The 22,681-nt window shown below is 39.4% G+C and overlaps 1 protein-coding gene across 1 annotated transcript in view; it reads right to left on the minus strand.

Moving 5' to 3' along the window:
* Window positions 1-2,845: 2,845 nt before the first annotated feature.
* nectin3b (nectin cell adhesion molecule 3b) overlaps window positions 2,846-22,681 on the minus strand; it is a 54,075-nt gene continuing 34,239 nt past the window's right edge. Inside the window, exons 6-8 of the mRNA XM_043221969.1 lie at window positions 11,718-11,862; window positions 4,873-4,975; window positions 2,846-4,048 (exon numbers count right to left, since the gene is read on the minus strand). Of these exons, the coding sequence (XP_043077904.1) occupies window positions 3,881-4,048; window positions 4,873-4,975; window positions 11,718-11,862 (416 nt within the window). The 3' untranslated portion in view covers window positions 2,846-3,880. The remainder of the gene's footprint in view (window positions 4,049-4,872; window positions 4,976-11,717; window positions 11,863-22,681) is intronic.

Consider the following 22,681-nt stretch of genomic DNA (forward strand, 5'->3'; position numbering starts at 1 on the left):
CATGATTACCCAACCAGCATACTAGGGCTAAAACACAATAGCATTAATTTTAGTTATTTTACCAGTACAAAAACAAGGTTGTTTTTGCCTTTTTATTGTAAACTGACATCACTATTTTAATGTAGGCCCTACTATCATGTACATAAACGCAATGGGTTCTTGCCCAAATTGCTTTACAAACAGTTTACTTTCCTATAGAAAAAGGTAATTGCAATTTTCTAAGAGGTATGCTAATAGAATTTTTTATTCTGTGTGTTTATATCTAAATTCTGACATTGTTTCTCACAATTCAGACTACCACAGAGTCATTACACCAGTTACGAGACACGTTTGATATTCCTTTGTTTGACAATTTGCCTAAGAACACTGTATCCCAGTCCTAACCTGAGCTCAGAGTTACCTCAGCTATTCCTGTTCCTTACGTCAGCTCTGTCTTTTAAAGACAACGAGGTGACTTTCAGCTCTGAAGGAGAGAAGAGAAGAAGAGGAGGAGGCCCACCTCCTGCTCTATCGTCATAAATCTGTAATGTTGGACTATGCTAACCATCCCCCACTGTCCTCCTATCCTCTTCTCCCTTGTCTTCTATGGGGTTGTAAATCTGCACTGGACGGTCACTCTGGGGCCAGCCTGACTTAATAGTTTAATGGCCGTAAAGCGTGGCAGGTGTCCAATATGGCTGCCGTTGACTGCATCTCCATTACGAGTCAGCATTGAAGGTAGGTTCAGAATACAAGAGAAGGAGAGATGCAGACAGACAGTCAGGGTTTGGGACATTACAGATTGTTCCAGTTGTAATAAACTTAACCGGTCTCCTGATAACAGTTGCAGGACAGAAATTCTGGATGTGCTTTGCTGTGTTAAGAGACACTTTATGGCCCTACTTTATACTTCAGCATTACGCCAGCGATGGCCCGCGTTAATCTAAAATGACAAATGACTTTTCACAAGCAACTAGAAGAAATTTTCCAGCATTCCCTGCTGGTTTTTGGAATTCACAGAGATATTCTGGATTAGTAGGATAATGTAAAGCAGACCCTATATGTAAACTTAAAGTGGTCTGTACAGTTTAAAGAGTTAGTTCACTCAAAAAATGTAAATTAATTAAAATGAAAGACTAATGCTTTAAAGATCCAAAAAGGACAGAAAAGCACCTTAAAACAGTGGTTCTCAAAAAAGGGGGCACAATATGACAAAGCTATTCAGATCAATATATTATTAATAAAATTAATAGTAATATTTTTATTGATCCATAAAAAATAATTATAACTAATTAAAATGCTAATAAATACATTAAATAAATGAATATTATTTACTGTTTATTTCTGTTTATTGAAAAAAAAGACGAATTAACAGTTTGTCATAATTATAGCAGAAATAACTGGATGAAATATTTTCCCTTGGGGCTTTTTGAGCCAAAAAGGCTGAGAACCACTGTTTTAAAAGGATCGTAAATGCAGTTTATATGGCTTAATACTAGGTCTTCTGAAGCTGCCAGTTATCTTAGTGTGAGAAAATGTGGACTCAACAATCAATAAAGAAAAATTTCGGACCAATTTACTCATAATGATCCAACTCAAAAGAAAGATTTGTTCACAAATTGGATGTTGTTGTGATAAACAATGAACTGGCATGATGACAGTGAATAAATTATCTAATAATTTAAATTCTTGTGTGAACACTTGTTTAAGTTATTGCTTTACATTGCAGTTAACCAAAAAATGTTTCATGCTTGCTGGAAAGTAGAGAGGAGCTCAATATCTACATATTATAAAGCTCCCAAAGGTTTCGTTCTCCGAAGATACTATTGGAAAAATATTTATGCAGCATTCCACATTGTGTCTAGAGTCTTGCAAAACCGAGACCTTTGCTGGAACGAGAGAACATTTGCTCGTCCAGAACAAACACGAAATCTCTCACGTGAAAATTATAGACCTCAGCACCTCAAATCCCTCAGATGGCTTCTTAATGTGGTGAAATATCAGATCCACCGCAGGTCAGACACACAAACAAGAGATCAGGAGATAAAACTCGAAAGGATATACAAGCTCTGTCAAGAAACGGCAGAAGAGTGTGTATATTAAAGCATGGCATGTCTCTGGTTTGTATTAAGTGATGAGAAGTCTGTTATGTTATTGCATGCTCAGTAATACATTTGGACTTAGACGCGTACCTTTATTAGTCTAAATGGATTAATCCTGGATGAGTCCAACCTTACACTTTACTGTGGAACTGACATATTTTTATATAGCGATGGTGGATGCATTCCAGAAAGGTGACTCACCGGTGCAATAAACAATGCTCTCATTGAGTGTTTGGGGGTCCACTGGCTGACATTTCCCCGAACGATGGGGCCAGAATAGTATAGATTGCTCCCTGGTGGCCACCACCTCATTAAAAGCCCGCTGTGTAATGGCCTTGCCCATCCAGTTGCCCAGCAGATAACCGGTTTGTTTACCTTCAACACAAGTCATAAGTTGACACGCAGACAGAAGTCTGTGCCGAAAGGCTCTTACTAGCACTCCCGCCGTCCCATTCACTGTCTCTCGCGCCTTCCCAGAGAGCATTTTGCGGTCTGAGATTTTCCATCATCGACTGGGGAAAGTTGTCCAGCAGTCTTGATGACTATAGAGCAGCGTTTTAAGCATTCATCAGGTTTTACAACCTATATTTGACTCTCAAACCTCTGCCTAATAAGATTGTTTGTGGATTTGAGAAGTAGCAGCGATGTCTAGTCTGGGCTTATAAACTCTGGTTAGTTATTTTAGATGTGTTCGCTGCAAATTAACGTAGATGGACAATGATGTCATTTGATAATGTGCTACACAATGAAACAAGTCTCGTATGTAATGGTTACATCACTTTATTTGAATATCGTTGTGACGTAATGCAAATATTGCTTTGGTTATGAGATTGAGAGTTCACGCTTTACTACATTGAATGGAAAAAAGTGAACAAAAATGACCTATAATCTATTCACAGTTTATTGTGAAGTACATTGTTTATGAGCTTAGATATTTACATTGTACATAATACAGTATCTACACACATACTGTAAGCAATGAAAAAAGTACATAACCATGTGCCTTATGATTCAAATTCTATATTTTTGAAAATACATTTTCCAAAAGAGCGTTTTCACAGTGATGCCATAGAAGAAACATTTTAAATTCCCCAAACCACACTTAAACAGTAAATAGTTCATAAAAGAACGATTTTTATTGGAGTGAAGAATTATTTCAAGCTATAAAGCACATTTTTTTCCCAAATGGAACGGCTCCATTGATGTTAAAGGTTCTTAATAAAGAACCTTTATTTTTAAGTGTTATGTACATCACAGTGTAAACAACAACAACAACAACAACAACAACAAACTTATGGCAAATCACCTCTAGAAGTCACAGTCAGAAATCTGTCATAAGCATAAAAATCAAACCTCAACCTAAAACGACTACTGGTCTACAATGAAAAAAAAAATAACATTTGATGAAAAAATCCTTGTGTAATGCAACATATTATATGATTTTAACAATCAAAACAAGATCCCTACAGAACAAACAGCAATTTGTACAGTCTTGAACATTTCAGCTGTGGTCACCCTTAGTTTGAAATAGGAGCGAACAAAGAGTCTCATATAGGCAGCCTAGGTCATTTGTTTTATATTGGACTACACTGTACATGGTAAACAAACCAGAACAATTACACATATATGCTGCCAGGGTTTTCAATGTGCATTATATAAACCAGTAATTATATACACCAATAATAGTTCAGTGTCCTCCTAATTACTGTATAGCGGTGATTTTGCTTTGCTCCCAGTATTCTCGTAAACAGTCTTCACTTTGGGGCTGGCAGTGTACTGCGGTCGACACGAGGACGCTGTCACACATAGTGTTCTCTATGGTTGATGTAAACTTGGTCTGCCCCGTTCTGATGACATATCCACTCCTGATAGGACAGTGAATGGTGAGTGGGACTCTGGAGGTCTCTGCGAGCCACTCTACCTGGCACCCGTTCAGCCAATTCGTATCGCCTCTCCATCCGACGAGCCTGAGTGACACAACAGATTTAAAATATATTAGTATGCAGGTACGTACTCAATGAAAAAGCCTAAATATTATTAGCAGCTCCCCTGGTGCTAATGCTGTGAGACAATGAAATTTGCTGTTTAATGTGATTAGACAGAAAGATTTTTAAATTGTTTAATTAAATCAGGGCTGTCGATTGAAATTATGGGAAATGAAACATCTTACGTGAATAAATTACATGATGTGATTTTTTTGCTTTAAAAGCCGAAAATCATCTGTCAATGGAATTCAACAAAAGCATAAAATAATAATACAAATATAATTAGAGATATATATAAAATACTGAATTGCTTCAATTGCAAGAAAATCCTATATTATTGAATTTCAGGTCAGGGACATGAGACATTTTCTCTGCTGAAACATGAAAACACTTAAACTAGGCTAAAATCATCTTCTAGTCCCTTTAAAACAATTAAAAGACTGGTTTTGTTTCTTTTAAGAAGGTTTTGGCCACTTTTTACACCACCAGCTTGGTTTGGACCGACTTGACCAATGTTTTTGTACGGGTGGGAGACCATCCAGACCAGTTTAAATCAGCAAACCACCTGAGGCTGGTGTATGTTACAGCAAGGTAATGTATTGGATGGGTGAAAAAGACAAAAAGAGGAAAAAATATTCTGGAAAAAGTGAGCTAAGGGCGCGCTTATAATCACTCCTTAAATAATAAGGAACATACCAGTGGTCATCTTTCGAATGCAGCTCCATTATAAAGTACCACAGAAGGAAAATAAATCAGATTGTGGAGCCGGGAGCCCCACAGAGTAAACAGAGCAGTGTGAGGTTTACCTGAGAGAATGAGGCCACCTGAGGGGCCTGAGAGGCCAGTGGGATGGCAGGAGGTCTCTCTGTATATGGAGGAGGAGGCTTGTGAGTTGGAGGGAGGTCAATCCTGTAGAGCAAACCAACAACAATCAGAGGATGTATATCACTGACTGCACATGTTGCAGGACTTACAGTGACACATTTAGGCCACACTTGTCAATGCATTACATAAAATATCAAACCAAGCGGCATTTATTTTGTAGAAATATACTGTTTAGACACCATTTTCAGGCTGAACATTTAACAGAAATAAAGTTGTTAGATCATAATACTTTTTGGACTGACTGTTTTGTCTTGATGTCAGAAGACAGGGAAATGCTGGTCAAGACCAGACTAAAGAATGAAATGTGTTTAGTCTGAGGAACAATAACAACCACACCTTCTTTTAGTTCTGGGAACAGAATAGGAACTTTTTGTCCATTTTACATCCACATCTAGACGGCCAATTTCTCAATCCCAATACAAAATAATCAAATTTTGAAGGTTTGAAATGTTTTCTAGAGTTTGTGCCCAAGGTCTCTCAAGGTTCTATGCAAGGTGTCACTTTTGACTCAATCACCAGCCACTCAAAATGGCCTCCATGTCTCCAAAGCCCAACAGTCACACAGAAACATACTTTCTCATGCTCTCTGAACCTCTAAAGCAAACACCAGCAGGCCACAATAGACCCCATCTAGAGTAACTTTGTGTGGGTACACACGTGGGCGAGATGTATATTAGTGATATACATGAATACAACTAGAGCCCATTTTAAAACTCTAAACAATACTGAGAGAAATGGAAACAAATGACTTTGTCTTTTGGTTTGACCTGTGAATCACTGAAGTGGCTCTCTAAGAAAAAAAACGAAAACTTGTCCTAAACTTCTGGCATATTTACTTTTACATGCTCTATAAATATATTCTGAAATAAAATATATTATATTATACTAAGGTTTAAAGTTTGTGGTCAGTAAGAGTATTTAATTTATATATATAGTTTTTTCGTTTTAGCAAGAACACACAAACCTTAAATAAAACCTTTTACACTATTACAAAAATACCATCTTAAATAGATTATATTTATTTATTTTTTAAAAATGTGTTCATTAAAAAAATCCTGAAATCTCTGTTTCCACAGAAACATGAAGCTGCAGCCACTATTAACAATGATGATAATAAATATTATTAATAAACAAACTAAATAACAAAAAATAATGTTTTGACGTCACAAAAAATGGAAACATAAGCATATCAGACTTCTAAAAAAAAAAAAAACACAAATAAATTGTCTATTTATTTATACCTACTTAGTAAGTAGCCTATAAATTGTACTATTTAAACATTTGATTGAAAATTTCTCTATAGTCATTTTCAAAATAAATCTCCTATAGCATTTATTTGCTGCCTCCTAGACTCCAGTTTGAATATTCTTGTACTAACGTTTGATTGACGCAACCGAGATGGTTTCTTGGTTCATCCTTTTTTCCTCATCCATCATCTCCCTGTCCCATCTTTTTCAATTTACTTTCTTATTGAGATCACCCTTCAATTTCTGCTTTAGTATTGATAAGTTTTGACATGAAGCAATTGAGAGGAGTGGTCTCATATACCTAAGAGCCTGGGCTATGATGGACAATTGTCTATTGAACTTCTGCTTTGTAGTCCCAGGCGTCAGGAGGTCCTTCGGGTCGCCCTATCCTGACCTTGAATTCCCAGAATGCCTAATATATGGAAAGATAACTTTCCTTACTCCCCTAGATTTAGATACAGAAGCATGAATCCCAAAGGTCATTCACAGAAGGTCATAAAGATAGTCCAGAGAGCCATTAGTGAACAAATAAGGAATCTTAAACCTTCACTGCTAGTTTCAAAAGCCCTGCATTGACAACCAGTCAGAAAAAGCTCTTAAAATACAAAGTTCGCTCACACCTCTTGGTTAAAAACCCTTGAGGGAAAACACATGAACTGTGACCTCTCTTCATACATTTTCCCAACGTGCATCCATAAGCTCCACATTACTCAAGGGATCAACTTTGCTTTTGTTTTTTCACTTCCTGTGAACATTAATCTTCAACCATTAGTAGTACAATGTTTTGTATAATTGATTTTCAATGGACTATCAGTCTGTCTAATGTGTCCCCTAACCCTCCCTACACAAAGTCTAAACCGGATGGAGATGGAAAAGTGTACACCAGTGTTTTATGACTCATTAATTCTATATGGACTCACATTAGCATTTCCCATGAAAAGTTATGGCCGAAATAGAGGATTGAAAGCAGTCGATGTGTTCCATGGACTAGAGAGAGGATATGGGAGTGTATGAGCAGGAAAAGATGCAGACAGGCCTGTACACTCTCACTGGATCCACCTGGATGTCCAAAGAGACCAAGTAAAGGCCAAAACTTTGACTTGCATCAAAGAGGGAAAGGGATTGTATTGTTCTTATGTATTTTTCTCTTTTCATCTCTCTCCCGTACTGAATATACAGTTGAAGGTCAGATTAATTTGTTTTCCTTCCAAGACAGCATGGAACATTTTCCAATTGTCTTGATTTTAAGCCAAGGCCTTGACATATAAACTACTTTGATACTTTAAATGCTACCACATCATCTAGCAAAGGATAAATTCAAGGTCACTTTAGATGAATGGGAGCTATCAAAACAAAATCAAAACACAAAATCATCATGACTCGGAAAATAAATGTGAAAGGCTCACATAAATCCGATCAAAATGGCAAAACCATTTAAAAATTACCTCTTGAAGCATTTGAAGGAAGCGCATTTTCTCATCCTTTACTATACTGGGCACAATCAGATCTAAAATGTCAAGAGTTATGTGGACATTTTTTGCTTTCATTCCCCGCAAAAGCGCCATGTGTCATCGTCCCAATGCTGCTTATCTCTCCCAGAGTCCCGGCTGTCTCCAGCACAGAGGCAGCGTCATCCATCAGACCAAACCCAGCTGTCCCACACTGATCTGCATGCAGCCTGCAGCCAAAGCAAAGCTGAGCCAAGACACACGGAGGCTGAACAGGGATCAGCCCGAACAGATAAGAGCCTCTCTTTCACCTCTTCTGAGAGTGACGCTTCTGACAGCACCGCTGAGAAGTTTCAGAGGGGGCTCAATCTAAGATAGATCATGTTGATAAAGATCATAAAGTCATAAATAAAAAGTAGAAGTCAACAATTCTGCACATTTGAAAACCTTAGGGGTCATTCACACAGGATGAGTTCTTCTGTAATTGCTTTTAATTAAATATGCAACTAATTACGTAAAAGCCATGAACCTAAATTTCTACTTAGTCAGACATGGATAGTGTTACATTTTAGTAATATTAGTAAATCTGTATTTTATTCCAATTTCTTATTGTTCTTGTTATTCTAATTTCAATAATGTATTCTATTTTAATATATTTTTAAACGTTATTTATTTATGTAGGAGCAAAGCTGAATTTTCAGCAGCTATTGCTCTAGTTCTTCAGTATCACATGATCCTTAAGAAATCATTAAAATGTGTTGATTGGCTTTTTTTTAAACAAGATTTTTTTTATATATCTGGAAAGTATGACTAAAGTATTCTTATATCTATGTAAAATATAAAATGTAAAAAAAAAAAAAAAAAAAAAAAAACCTTTTGTTTTTGCAAATAAACTCAAATATGTGCTGCCTAATGACTAATATCTAAGTTAATTTTGGGGATGTTTAAGAGCACACTATATAATCTAAGCTAACAGACAGCTAAAAGACATGAACTCCAGAACATCCTCTTAGCTGTCATGTTTGGATAACAAGCTCAGGTCATATTACAACATAGACTACAATGGAGGGTTTTAAAAAAAGAGGAAACTCTGAGACTAATTTTAAGGTCCACAAATCATATGTAGCCCAGACGTTTGAGCGGTGAGAACTGTCTGCCTGCTGCATCTCCCCTGTTCCCTGATACAATTTTCTCAGTGAACAGCTGTATCACGCGAGACTCCACATTGACCTCACCCTCATGAGAACTGCATCCATCACTAAGGCTAGAAAACACTATATTTTGCTATGTTTGCTTAACTATTTATATTCCTGTATTTACACTAGTTCTTTCTTTTATAGAAAGCGACAAGAACGTATTCAGTGTTATTTCTGCTGACACATACACTAACAACCTGTGGTAAGCTTGCAATGGTGGGTCCTTGACACAATAAAAACATCTACAACAAATCTATGTGGTCTTATGTGGGCATAATACATTTGTAAACCTAGGTTAACACTGTAATTTGCATAGTTATATGGTCAATAACAAATGGACGGCTATATCTGAGTTTGCATTATTTGCTTCTTTGCCCTTATGAGACAGTCTTGACAAAAAAGCCGATTTAAGCCACTTCAAACCTACAAAAGCAAAATAACAGTTGGTTTTCTCCAGTTTTCCATTACTGCTTGATCGTTTGACAATTTATTTGACAGTTGCTGGTCATTATTCTACCTAACACTTACTAACTGAACACCGTGTGGATGTTTGCTTGAACCTGTTGCAAAATCTGCGTGGACAAAACTTTCCCTATTAAAATGACTGAATTCTGCCCATAACAATTCATCAAACAACAGTAAATTTCACCGCGTCTTTAAAGGAACAAGCCACTCCTCTGGAGTTAAACAGTTGAGTTTTACAGTTTTTGAATCCATTCAAATGATCCCTGGTTTTGGCGGTAGCACTTTCAGCTGCAGCTTAGCGTAGATCATTGAATCTGATTAGACCGTTAGCGTCACGCTCAAAAACGACCAAAGAGTTCGGTCTTAGTACACGACGTAACTATAGAAGAGTCAAATTTTAAAAAGGAAACATACTGATACTCTTTGGTCGTTTTTGAGCCTGATGCTAACGGTCTAATCAGATTCAATGATCTATGCTAAGCTACAGCTAAAAGTTCAATTGACAGACCCAGCTGTATGTACTCTAGTGGAGTTGGTAAATTAAACCTTTTTTTTAAAAAAAGTGGCGTGTTCCTTTAAGTACCATTTAGTATATTATTGGTTGTCTACTGTAAACAACTCATTCTAGCAATGATACTTTTGGCACAGTGCTGCTAACGCAGGGCCCTAACACAACTACTGGAAAACATTTAGTGCCCTTAAAGCAATATTAACCAGATGATAACCCAGGGTTAAATGCAGCGTGAAAAACCCTGTGGAGCAGAAACTCTGAGGAGCGTATGAAGCCCAGTTCGGAGCTGTTTTTTTTGAAGGTTGTGGGAAAAAGGAGACCTCCAGGCTGGCTGAAATGAGACGTCTGTGGGCTCACGTCTCAAGACGCTCTCAGTGACAGAACAATAAAGCGTCTCTTTTCGCAATAACCAAACAAAAACAACCGAAAAATCAACATGCTTCGTCAAGAAAGGAACTAGCTGAAGCTCTTTTGCCCACACAAGTTCTGCGATGATGTATCGTGTGGTAGTCTCTGTATACTGCAAGAGCAAATACACAAATGTAATCCATTGTGGCTAGTCTCTCTCTGTGATGACACGCAGTTGCTTTTCCAGGAAACAAAAGGAAACCATCTGAAGTTGCTTCCACTAGAATAGAACATTTACAGCCTTGACTGGGTTTCTGGGCTCAGTAATAATTGACCAGACAAAATCTATTACGGCTAAGGCGGCTAATCAAACGTTAAGCCATAAGGAGGTGCTGTAGCGTGAAATGCTTCATTCTGACAGGCCAACAGGTGAGCCGGACAGAGCTGAAGCAGAGTGTAATGTACTTAATGATATCCTGACTGGACAAACAACAGTATTCTACAAACTATTCACTTCAGCATGTGGCTCTGAGTAAATCGTTTTGGCATGTTAGACCTAAACTGTAACACATGATCACATTGTTGAGCACAAATCGGTTTCAAGCAATGTTCTTCGGGTCAGTGACCGAGGAGTGGTAATGGTTAAGTTTTATGCTGTCATTCAGGTTCAAAGGATGGTCAGGAAGTTGCTGAGGAAGCATGTTAATGATTAAATAATTCACCAGGTAAGTGCCCATGTACTGCACCAACTGTCCTACACACTGAAGGTCTATGTGTAGTAATGCAGGTGACTGTAAGTCAGAATATCTCAGGTCTTATTCAGCATAAATTTAGTTTTTTTTCAATGCTTTCTTAAAAATGTATTTAATTCCTCACATATATTTATTTACTGAAAGTTCTGCACCGCAAAAATGTCTTGTTTCCAGCCAAAATATTTATGCAATTCTTAAATCAAGAATGATTTTATAGATAAGTAAAAAATTATTGTGTGTGAATTTTTTTTCTTCATAAATAAATAAATTCTTATTCATGTAGATGGTATAAATAACATTATCAGATATCAGATAAATATAAAAAAGTACATTATGAACATATACAAATAGGGAAATTTTAACAACAATAAAAAATAAAAAAAAAGTGGACAATTACAAATTTATATAAAAAAAATACATTTAAAGAATGTTACACTAACGTATGAAATGTACATCCTTCGTTAATGTAAAAAGGTTACACTTTATGTTTTGTTGTTTTTTTAACTGTGAAATTATACATTTAGATGCTGAATGATACAAATATTTCCTATATGTACTTACTATATGGTTAGGGTTCGCCTTAGGGTTACTTGCATGTAGTTATTCATAATTTGTTGTTATTATAATACTAAGTACATGTAAAACGTAACAAGGACACCACAAAATAAAGTGTTACCCCTATTAAAAGTATTTTCATACATCAGAGAACATTCTGAACAACTGTTAGCTGTAACATTGCTGTGATGTATTAGGGAATAAAAATGGCTTATTCTTAAGTGAAGATAATGTATATACTCACACTTTATCTGTGTATGTTGGTGGGGGAGCCTTGCGTGCTGTGATGAGGACGATGGTGAAGACGGTGATGAGGAAGAGCGCCAGCACAGCTCCCATCACAGCCCCAGCAATAGCCATGGAGGATGTCATCTGCTTCTGAGACATGTCTGAAAGGCACCGCAACGCAGTGAGCAAAAACAAAAGCTAATTAATAAATAAACACAGCCGGAGTTATTGGAGGTACATCGAGTTCTGCTAAAATTATCTTCAGCGTGTTACAAGGCAAGACAAAAAAAAAACATTGCTCATCTTGGCACAGAATGGCTCAATACCACAAACGAAAAATCAAAGCAAAAACAAAAAGCAAAGCGAAGCCCGTTACGGCACCTCACAACTGTATTTAACGTGAAGGCTCAGCGTGCGTCGATGCAAATTGCAAAAGACAAGTAACAAAAAACAGCAAGAGACTACAAGACAGATCATTTAAACGGAGATGTGAATAAAGATGTGACAACCCCATCAGTGAGGACGGAGTCAGCAAAAACTGAAAGCTCATGCGGCAGCGAGAACACAAACAAAAAAAGCAATCAAACAAATAAATGTATTTATTTACAAATAATTACCATTTACTTCATATAATAAAATATATTAACATTGTATATTATGTTATAGATTTACAGTTTTACACAAGAAGATTTAAGAGAAAATATGTCAAATGCAGCTTTTCTGTCCTCATGGTAAGATTATTATTAGGATAGTTACTATTTTAGTCATAATCATAATTTTTAATAATCTTTTTGTATGCTTATCCAGTAACTAGCTAACATTTACATTTAACAGATATCTATTTCCAATGTGTTTGTTACGTTATTAAAATTATTTTTTTTTTCCCAGAATGCTCTGAATAAAATGTTATAGGGAACATTTCCCTTATTTATGCAAATGTGAATTATACATTTGTATATATTTTGTCCATAAAGTACCAAAATTGTACGCCTAAGTGAGTTATAGTTGCCACAACAGTATCATATTGAGACTTAATATTAATGACTAAAGATGCTTCTGAAGTTTTTGTCAACACAAAAATCTAAAGTAGAAGTAATTGCTATAGCTGTTTTATCAAACTTATTTTTATCAAACATATTTTCACCCTTAAGATCAAATCAGCTCTTAATTAATAAAATCAATCACCCTTACTTTTAAACGTGTCAAAATCATAGTAAAATGGGGAGAAAAGAGCAATTCATAAGTGGCTTAAAATTTAAACATTTGACCGTGAAATGTATTTTTATTTTATTTGCGATGTACATTTAAACTCATTTAAACAATGACACCCGCGCTGACGTAACACAATAAATGAGTATTTTACAACACACATGCTCTTGTGTAATTGTTAATCAAGCGTCATAGCGAATGAGAACTAGTAGTTTGTTACGGCGAGTCAGGTGGATGGGTGGGAGGTTGTGCAGAGGTTGGCAGGGGCAAGTTGTAGTCAGCCAGCTCTAAGGCTCAGTAATTAGGACCCCATGCTGCCCTCCTTTAAAGCCTGCTGTTACTGTCTCCCCCAACCCGCAGTGCTCTTATGCTTTGCTGCACTCCTTCCTCCAGCTTTCCCTTCCACTCTCTTTCTCTGTCATTACCGCTCCTCCCTCATTCGCTTTTACGGTGAGCTTCACACTCTTGCGCAACTTCATTCGGCGTTTTGACCAGAATCAATGAGGTTTCTAGCTCGTTATCCCCACAACGGGACTCCTGTAAAAGGATTACATCCATTAATTAAGATTAATTAAACTCAAAGAGCACCCTTTTTGGATGTTCAACAGACTATTTAGCCAAGAGGGAGGACCGCTGACACCGTTTTACCCAGCTTTGCCACCTGACCAACGGTATAGCTTGGGGTCGTTGATAATGCGTTATTCAATAAAAAGCATTTTGTTTCAGTTTTTTTCCGCCTTCTTTGTATTTTTTCCCTTGATACAAATCAATTGAGCGTATTATCGAAGGTTTTCCCTCAAGGTTTTATGGTCGAGAACCCAATAATTACCACAGTTCTGTTACTGTTAGCTCACCTCTGCTCTCACAGGAGAACAGAGCAGGATGTTCAGTCACAAGTCATTCAATAGAGATCGTTTAAGCATAGCAAGCGGTAAATATTTGGCCTGCTGAGCACACGTCCGGGTCTGACAGAAGCTGGCACTGGAAGAATTAAGACAGGGAGAGCAGGAGGTCGAGGGCGTGAGGTGTCAGGGGGTGAGGGGATTGTGGATAAAAACAAGCACTGGGATGGAGAACGTTAGCAAAAGTTTGGCACTGAATCGAAGGTTTGGCACAGTGGCGACTCAACCTCGCTTGTGACAGATCTCTGCACAGCGAGTCCATACGGCGATAACTGAAGGCAGTGTTATAAAAATACGATTTCGGCAGCTTGCGAAGGGTTAAAAGTGAAGCGTGTAATTTCTGTGCCACTAGGGCTGGGCGATATGGCTAAAAGCACTATGTTTTATTTCTTCCCTCATGTCGTTTGATATTGATTTTTCAATATCACAGTATTCATTTTATACCATTAAAGGGGAAGGAAATGCACACAGAATGTAGAACTTATTTTTTTCTTTCCTAATGGTATGAAATGAATACTGATGAATATGTGTATATCTCGTGTATATAAAATAAATAATTTAATGGTAAGCTCCAATGTAGAATGAAATATATCTTATTTGTTGATATTACTTATCGAACCAAATAGTAATATTTTGGTGGCGTGAAAGTGTTTATCGTTTTTTGGAAAAATCAACCTTTAGATGACTGTACACAAACTACGGGAGAGGCCATTTTAACAATGATAAAATGACATAAGAAGCAGTAGCCTTTCTTTAAGGTGGAGAATTCAACCATTTCAGTGAAATCCTGGAATGTTATATAAGGGTTAAACGTTTTCCCACACAGATTGGGTTAACATTTTTGTTGCAGATTCATTAAATTGACCTTTAACCTCATAATGCTAACAAGTCATGGCTAGTTTTGCACAATATCTAAGGAGTTACCGGATTAAGTATAAGAGAGCAGCTCTATTGCTATCTGAGAATGTTTTAACATTAATCGTGATGTCTTTTCACTAAAATCCCCTCGCTACCCTCCACAGTCTTCTATTACTAATTAGCATGTAGCTTAGCATCCAGTCCAGCGTGTCTCTATGTATAGCTCTACAGATGTTTTCTGGAGGTTCGTTTGGGATTATATGTGGTTCAGGGTATGGGAACAATGGTCAGGGACGGTGGCAGGGCTGGGAGGGGGTAGGGGGGCTGACCGTCTGGCGGGTAATACCACAGATGGGCCCCCCACAGCGAGTCACAAGACCCTTTACAGTTCAATTCTGCAAGGGTTAAAGCTGTCGTTTGCTGCACAATATTCAACTAAAAAAAATGACAAAAAATCCCTAGTATACTTTAACATACTTTTAAAAGTTGCATTTTGTCACGTTTTCGCGGTTTTCTCGGGAAGGACTCGGGAGAGAGAACGCTCGGGACTCGAGATACAAAAACGTAAATAGATTTAATCCAAAAAAAACTGGCAAAATAAACATACAAAAGGCAGGTAGGCAGAACAAAACCCAAAAAACCACGAAAGGAGCTCGGGAACAAAACAGAGAAACATAGTAACGTTGAAACTTAGTAACTTTGATAATCCGACAACCGTGAACACAGAACACAGGGTTTATATACACAAGGAAATGAACTAAATTAACAAGACACGGCTGAAGACAATTAAACACAATGGGAAGGCAGGGCACAGACAACACGTGGCTCGAGACAAAAACAATAACAAAAGTCCAGAGTGTGACATAATGCCCCCCTCCCGGAAGGTGCGTCCTCGCACCTAAAGTAACAACAAACAAAAACAACAACAACTGGAACTGGGAATACCGGATCTTGGGAGGAGGTTCGGTGGAGGACGACTCCCAGGAGGGGGCAAGCAGACAGGAGTCCAGGGGGCACAGAAGGAGGAGGAGCCAGGAGGACACAGGAGGAGTCCGGAGCAGGAGGAGATCCAGAGCCCAGCCATGATGGTCCATGGTGGCGCCGAAGGAGGGAGGAGCCATGGAGGAGGAGCGGCCATCGACTCCATGGGTCCGACCGACGGCGGAGCAGGTGGTGCAGAAGACTGAGGCCGAAGCGGAGAGCCGAAGAGCCAAGGTGACGTCGAGGCGCTGGAGGTCCGAGGCGCGCGCCGCCGGCCGCGACTGACACGAGAGACGGGGGACAGGAAGGACGCTGCGGAGCCAGAGCGACTGAGGACTGAGGTGGAGCCGGAGGGAAGGAGGAGCCTGACAGAGCCGGTGGGATGGAGGGACGAGGCGAAGCCGGAGGAGAGGAATCCCGAGGCGACGGATGGTCGACGACAGACCAAGGCGGAGCCGGAGGGACGATGGAGCCTGGTGGAGCTGGTGGACTGACGGACCACGGTGGAGAGGAGGGAGCTAGAAGCCCAGGGGGAGCCGACGGGTCTACGAGGCGAGGAGGAGTCCGGGACTCGGAGGCGGACGGTGAGGCGAGGGATCGCCCACCTCGACGGCGATGGGGACCGGCAGACCCGTGGCGAGCTCGTGATGGAGAGCTGAGGATGAGCGCAGGGGCTGCTGGGATCCATCGTCATGGTGTGACTAGGTGGGAGGGTGGAAAACTGGAAGCGCACGAGGCGCGGGCACTGGAACTCGGGAGCGCGCGGGCGCGGGCACTGGAAACTCGGGAGGCGCTCGGGCGCGGGCACTGGAACTCGGGAGCGCCGGGCGCGGGCACCGAACTCGGGAGCGCTCGGGCGCGGGCACCGAACTCGGGAGCGCCGGGCGCGGGCACCGAACTCGAGGCGCGCCGGGCGCGGGCACCGAACTCGGGGCGCTCGGGCGCGGGCACCGAACTCGGAGGAGCGCACAGGGAACAGTCTCTAGGACGCTAACAGGACGGCTGGGCGGGACCAGCGGGCTAACAGGACGGCTGGGCGGGACCAGCGGGCTAACAGGACGGCTGGGCGGGACCAGCGGGCTAACAGGACGGCTGGGCGGGACCAGCGGGCTAACAGGACGGCTGGGCGGGACCAGCGGGCTAACAGGACGGCTGGGCGGGACCAGCGGGCTAACAGGACGGCTGGGCGGGACCAGCGACTCAGGATACACGGAGGTGCCCAGTCTAAGTCCACATCATCCAGTTCCTCTTGTAGATCCAGCAGCCCCAGTTGGATGATCAGCTCATCCTCAGCCGATGTGCAGTGGGCGGAGCTCCACCCCGCGCTCTCGCTGTCGGCTGTCTCCACCGCGGCAAGCTCTGATGCCCGCTCACGCACCTGGTCTGTCGCAATCGGCTCGGGTCCGGTGGCGCTCCACGGCTCTGTCGCTCTCCTCAGCGATGGTTCCGTGGTCGTCCCCGGCTCAGCGATTGCGCTCCGTGGGCACAGGCCTGGCCTCCGCGACGCGGGGAGATGATGGGCTGGGTTCTGGATCTGGAGTGGGGCTGGTGTCGTTGTCCTCCAGCGCAACCGTTATCGGCGAGTTGCAGGACACCAGCACCCACTCGATGTACGCGGCGACGCTCTCTCGAGGGCCGTCCCCGGACAGCTTTGCTCGTGTGGTGGTGTTCAGTCCGCGGAAGTGAATCGAGCACAAAAAGCCGTCCGGGAAGCGCGAGTAGTTCGCGAGGGCGAGGAAGTCCTTAGTATAGCCCTCGAGAGAGCGATCCTCCTGCTCCAGCAGGAGGATGAGGAAATTTGGGTCGTTGTAGGGGGAATCCATGAAAAACAAACCCAAAAACAAAAAAGGAAAAAATGCCGCTTTACTTTTATGGTCGGATTATCCTGTCACGTTTTCGCGGTTTTCTCGGGAAGGACTCGGGAGAGAGAACGCTCGGGACTCGAGATACAAAAACGTAAATAGATTTAATCCAAAAAAAACTGGCAAAATAAACATACAAAAGGCAGGTAGGCAGAACAAAACCCAAAAAACCACGAAAGGAGCTCGGGAACAAAACAGAGAAACATAGTAACGTTGAAATTTAGTAACTTTGATAATCCGACAACCGTGAACACAGAACACAGGGTTTATATACACAAGGAAATGAACTAAATTAACAAGACACGGCTGAAGACAATTAAACAATTAAACACAATGGGAAGGCAGGGCACAGACAACACGTGGCTCGAGACAAAAACAATAACAAAAGTCCAGAGTGTGACACATTTATAAATTGCACTTTAAAATACATTCTTTTAATATTTTTGGAGAATTTCTGGAAACTTCTTCTGGAAAGTTTTGAAATTAAATGAATATGCATTAAGAGTTTAAACTTATTATATTCAATTAATTGAACACTGGAGTAGGAATTCTTTTTACTTTTGGTTAATATGGTTAAAGTGCACAGAAACAAAAAAATGAAATTTAATATGAAAATATAATAACTAAGTGAAAGTGCAAATAACGCATCATAAGTATATACACAAGTATGTGTATATTAGTTCCGGGCAATTATTAAATGCGTGTTAACTGCATAAAAATATTCTGTGTATATTTATTATGTATATATAAATACATATAAAAATATGTAATACATGTAAATAGATGTAAATAGTCTAAATATATACTGTTTATATGTCTGTATATATACATAATATACACACAAATATTATGTTCACATATATATGTACATAAATACATACATGCATATATGTATATATAAATTTGTATGTGTTTGTATGTATATGTGTAAAGTGTATGTATATATATATATATATATATATATATATATATATATATATATATATATATATATATGTATGTATGTATGTATGTACATATATATATATGTGTGTGTATATATATATATATATATATATATATATATATATATATATTTACTGTGTTTCTTTGTAAATATACAAATACAAGGTCTTTTGGAGTTTTTTCTTAAGCTAATTCTCTCAGCAATCTTCTTTTGAAATCAGTTGGTCCCTATTCTGTGGTTCTCTTCTTAAGTGCCATGACCACAATTCAGGTGCCTTTTAGCAGCTTCCTTTAACCCCACCGGGCTTAAGACCTTGCACAGGTGAGTCCAGACTTGACCCGTACCCTTTGAAGGTCTCTCATCCCATCTGAGAGATGTTTACCAAGCAGATTTAAGATTTCTAGACTCTGGCGGGGAAATTCACGGCTAAGAGCAGAGGTGATTCCCTGAGTAAAGGAGGATTAAATGAGTTCACACTCGCTTAGAGCCGGTTCAGGGGTGGCAGGCATCTTTAAACCTGATTAAAGGGATCAGGTGTTTCTCTTAGACCGAATGTTATGGGTCTCAGATTGTGGTATCGGACACGGACACCCCGTAACTCATTCAACACTCTCGGCGGGTATTTGATAACAGGAGAAGGGTGGGGGATAAAGCATCACAATGCATTCTGGTAAATGTTACATGGGGAAAGCTGGCCCTCCCTGCTGGCTGACACCTGATAGCCATATTGGAGTGCAGGTAGGGAGTATGTCTGTATTGGACAGGAAAAGGTTTCCGTTGTGTGTTCTCAACCCATGAGTCTTAATTACTGTGAAACTCAAATACAGTCGGTGGGGAAATGGGAGGAACTGAAGAAACGTCCTTGAAAAGGGCAAAGGTTTATGATGCAGCTGACCAAAAGGGCTCACTGACTCAGTATAACGTGTTTGTCCTAAAAGAGGTCACTAGACGAGAGAAAGACCACCGCTTAAGTGATTTCAAGACGTTTGTTCTGGTAAATGACAGGAGATAGGTAGGTCAAGTGTCAGAGGTCATCTCGTGTTGTGAATGCCATTGTTTAAACCTCCAGATTTTTATGAAGGGGTTATAGTGTTACTGTCGAGAGGAGAAGCTGATTCTGGGTGGTCTCTGTCTATCACGAAGGTTTCAAAAGATGTTTTTTTTACAGCAATGCCCTAGAAGCAGCATTTTGGGTTTCCCAAAGTATCTTTCACTCAATTTTGACTTTTTTTTTTTTTCTTAGCGTGAAGAATATTTTATTAACCCAAAGAACCTTTCACCACCAAATAGAACTTTTTATGGAATAAAATGTTTAAACAGAAGTTAAAGGTTCTTTGTGCATTAAAAAATATATAGGAACTATTTTCACTCAGAAAAGGACAAGGAAACATAAAAAAAGACTGGATTAATCATTACCTCTTTATTTTTGTAAAACATTACAACTTTACATTAAAAATGTATACAAATAGACAAAAGTATGTATATAATTTAAAGTGGTTATATAATTATCAATCTAAAAAGAAAGTCATTATTTTAAATTAATGTATGAATCAGTTTTAATTCTAACATCAATCCAAATTCAAATAGCAGTTGTGCATCGCTTGCTACCTTAATTCAAAAGCATATATATATATATATATATATATATATATATATATATATATATATATATATATATATATATATTTTTTTTTTTTTTTTTTCATATTTCATTTTATATTTATTGGTATATATTTATTTATATTAATATATATTTACATATTATCCAGAATAAAAATCATAGAGATTATTTTCTTTCCTTTTCCACATTAATTTCTTACACTGCCAACGCTGGGAAAATTTCTATGGATAGGATATGTTTGATGCCTTAAATGAGAAAAGAAAACACATGCAGCGCTTAGTATTAGTGTTTTTATATATTTGTCTTTTAGTAGTTAACATGACATCTTGAAAACCAGCTGGAGGCCGATTGATATCACTGTATTTGGTTACATATTTGTACACGCCACCTACTATATCTGTGACTGTAAAATAATAAGTGCAGTAACACTTTCCAGCGTTCCAGTTCCGATAAATGTGAGACTCTCTAAAATGGAGCACTGGACATTTAATAACAGCCTACCATTGAGGGAACAATTTCATGACCACTATGATGTATTAGTGGAAAAATATGTCATAAAAGATGGATATCTGAGAAGCAGAAAGAGTCACAAAATGACAAATTTTCCAAAGGAAATATCCTCCTGACAGAAAAAAAGGGAAGAAAATGCCTTGGTCACAATGACAGATCACAGCCTTTTAAAGTGTCCGTCTTTTATAGAAGGAATTTATAATGGCATATTTCAGCCTCATGCATGCATTTTTATTGCATCGCCCCCCAGTTCTCCTTTTTAACCTTGGTCCTTCTTTGACTCCTCCCTTGTTCCTGTTTCAAGCTCCTCCTTGTTTCCCATCTCCTCACCCCTTTTTTCCCACAGAATTGCCCTCTTTCATCCGCTCTCTAACCCCTCTTGTTTCTCTGAGACAGGAGGCACAGGTATCCCTCAAGAGAACAAACCCGGGAAGAGTCTGTTGCCATGGGGACGATGTCAATGGCCTGGAAGGGGGCTGTGGCAAACAAAACCATTCTACCGGACTAATTTAACCAATCAGAGGCTCTGATGGCGCAGGGAGGGGGCGGTAGGTAATACTGCTCCTTAGAGAATCTCTTCAAACAGTGCAGTGAGAGACAGTGACCTCTTCACCCGTGATGGTGTGACAGCGCGGATAATAAATGACAGTTATTTTCAGTGAGCTAACAATTATACAGTAACCTAGTCTTAAGATACCTGAAGGAAGGAAGACGTCTCTATTCTGTTTATTCTCGAAAAGAATAAAGAGCACGGTTTGTCATTTCTTATCACGGAGGTAACTAATTAATGCCATTGTTCAGAAGAACAAGTTTCAGTGCTGCTTCTATTGAAGTGGTTCTCAAACTGATGGCTTGTGAAGGACAATACGCACTTCACAAGTGATTGGCTGATAAAAATGCATACCAACGAATAAACTTGAGAAACTGCACCAATATAGAATTAACCAGCTCATAAAAAGGAATGGTATGATTTTAACATGCTCTACACATCCATTAAAACATGCATTTTTCTTTTTATTTTAATATTGTAAATCATAATTTATTCCTGTAGTGTAGAGTTTTCAACAGCCATTACTCTAGTTTTCAGTGGCACACGATTTTGGGAAATCATTCTAAAATGCTGATTTGGTGCTCAAGAAACTCTCATGAAAGTTTTTGAAAAGAATTATGCCAATTAATAATAACTGAAAAATATTTTTCAGGGCTTTTTTATAAAATAAAGTTCAAAAGAAATGACAAACTGTAAATAACTGCACCGTTGACCAATTTAAATGTCATTTGTTAAATGAAATAGATTTAATTTCATTTAACTAATACTTAATTGTGCGTACTCATTTCCCTAAATAAATAAATGTGTAAAAAAAAAATTTTTTATTCCAGTGCATCCATATAGTAAAATCAAAGCTACATCAAGACTAATTTGTACATTACTTCATTTTGACACTTGTTTTCCCCTGATGAAAGGTGGTCCAAAGCACTCTTTTTACCCCCGCTATTTTACTACTGGTCTCCTTTACGCAGAATTAAATGTTATGCACATGTTATGAGTTATGACTGCGGACATTGACTCATTGTGGAACTTTTGACGACTGTAATTACTTGCTTGTCCAACCATCAGTTGATTGGACAGGATGACAGACTCTCCAACGGCTATGAAACAAAAACCACCCAAACACCATTTATTCCCACTGCTGTGCTTGATCTTCCTTTCGTCAACCAGCTCCCCCATCTCCTCTCACACAGATCGACAGAACAGCAGTGCAAACACAAGAATCAACAAGTCCATAATCCACCCCACTTTAGAGCTATCCTAGGTAAGTCTGAGAGGAAGTTTAGCCCCCATCCACAGGAAGCTTTTAGCCACAGGCTTTCCCACAAAATATGCATGAGGTTTAGAGCACGAAGGGATCTTTGGAGATGAAGTAGGTTAACCACAGCAAAGGAAAAGTGGGCGTGAGGAATACATCGCCGGAGGCCTCCAGGAGCGTAGAGACCCCCACGGGGAGCATTTCTGCAGCTGAAGCAACCAGTCACACCCAAGACCTCAACATTCACCCCTCCAACCCGCAAGAAATGGATCTGAGGCCAACT

This window comes from Puntigrus tetrazona, chromosome 21 (genome assembly GCF_018831695.1).
Source record: "Puntigrus tetrazona isolate hp1 chromosome 21, ASM1883169v1, whole genome shotgun sequence".
Classification (NCBI taxonomy): Eukaryota; Metazoa; Chordata; class Actinopteri; order Cypriniformes; family Cyprinidae; genus Puntigrus; species Puntigrus tetrazona.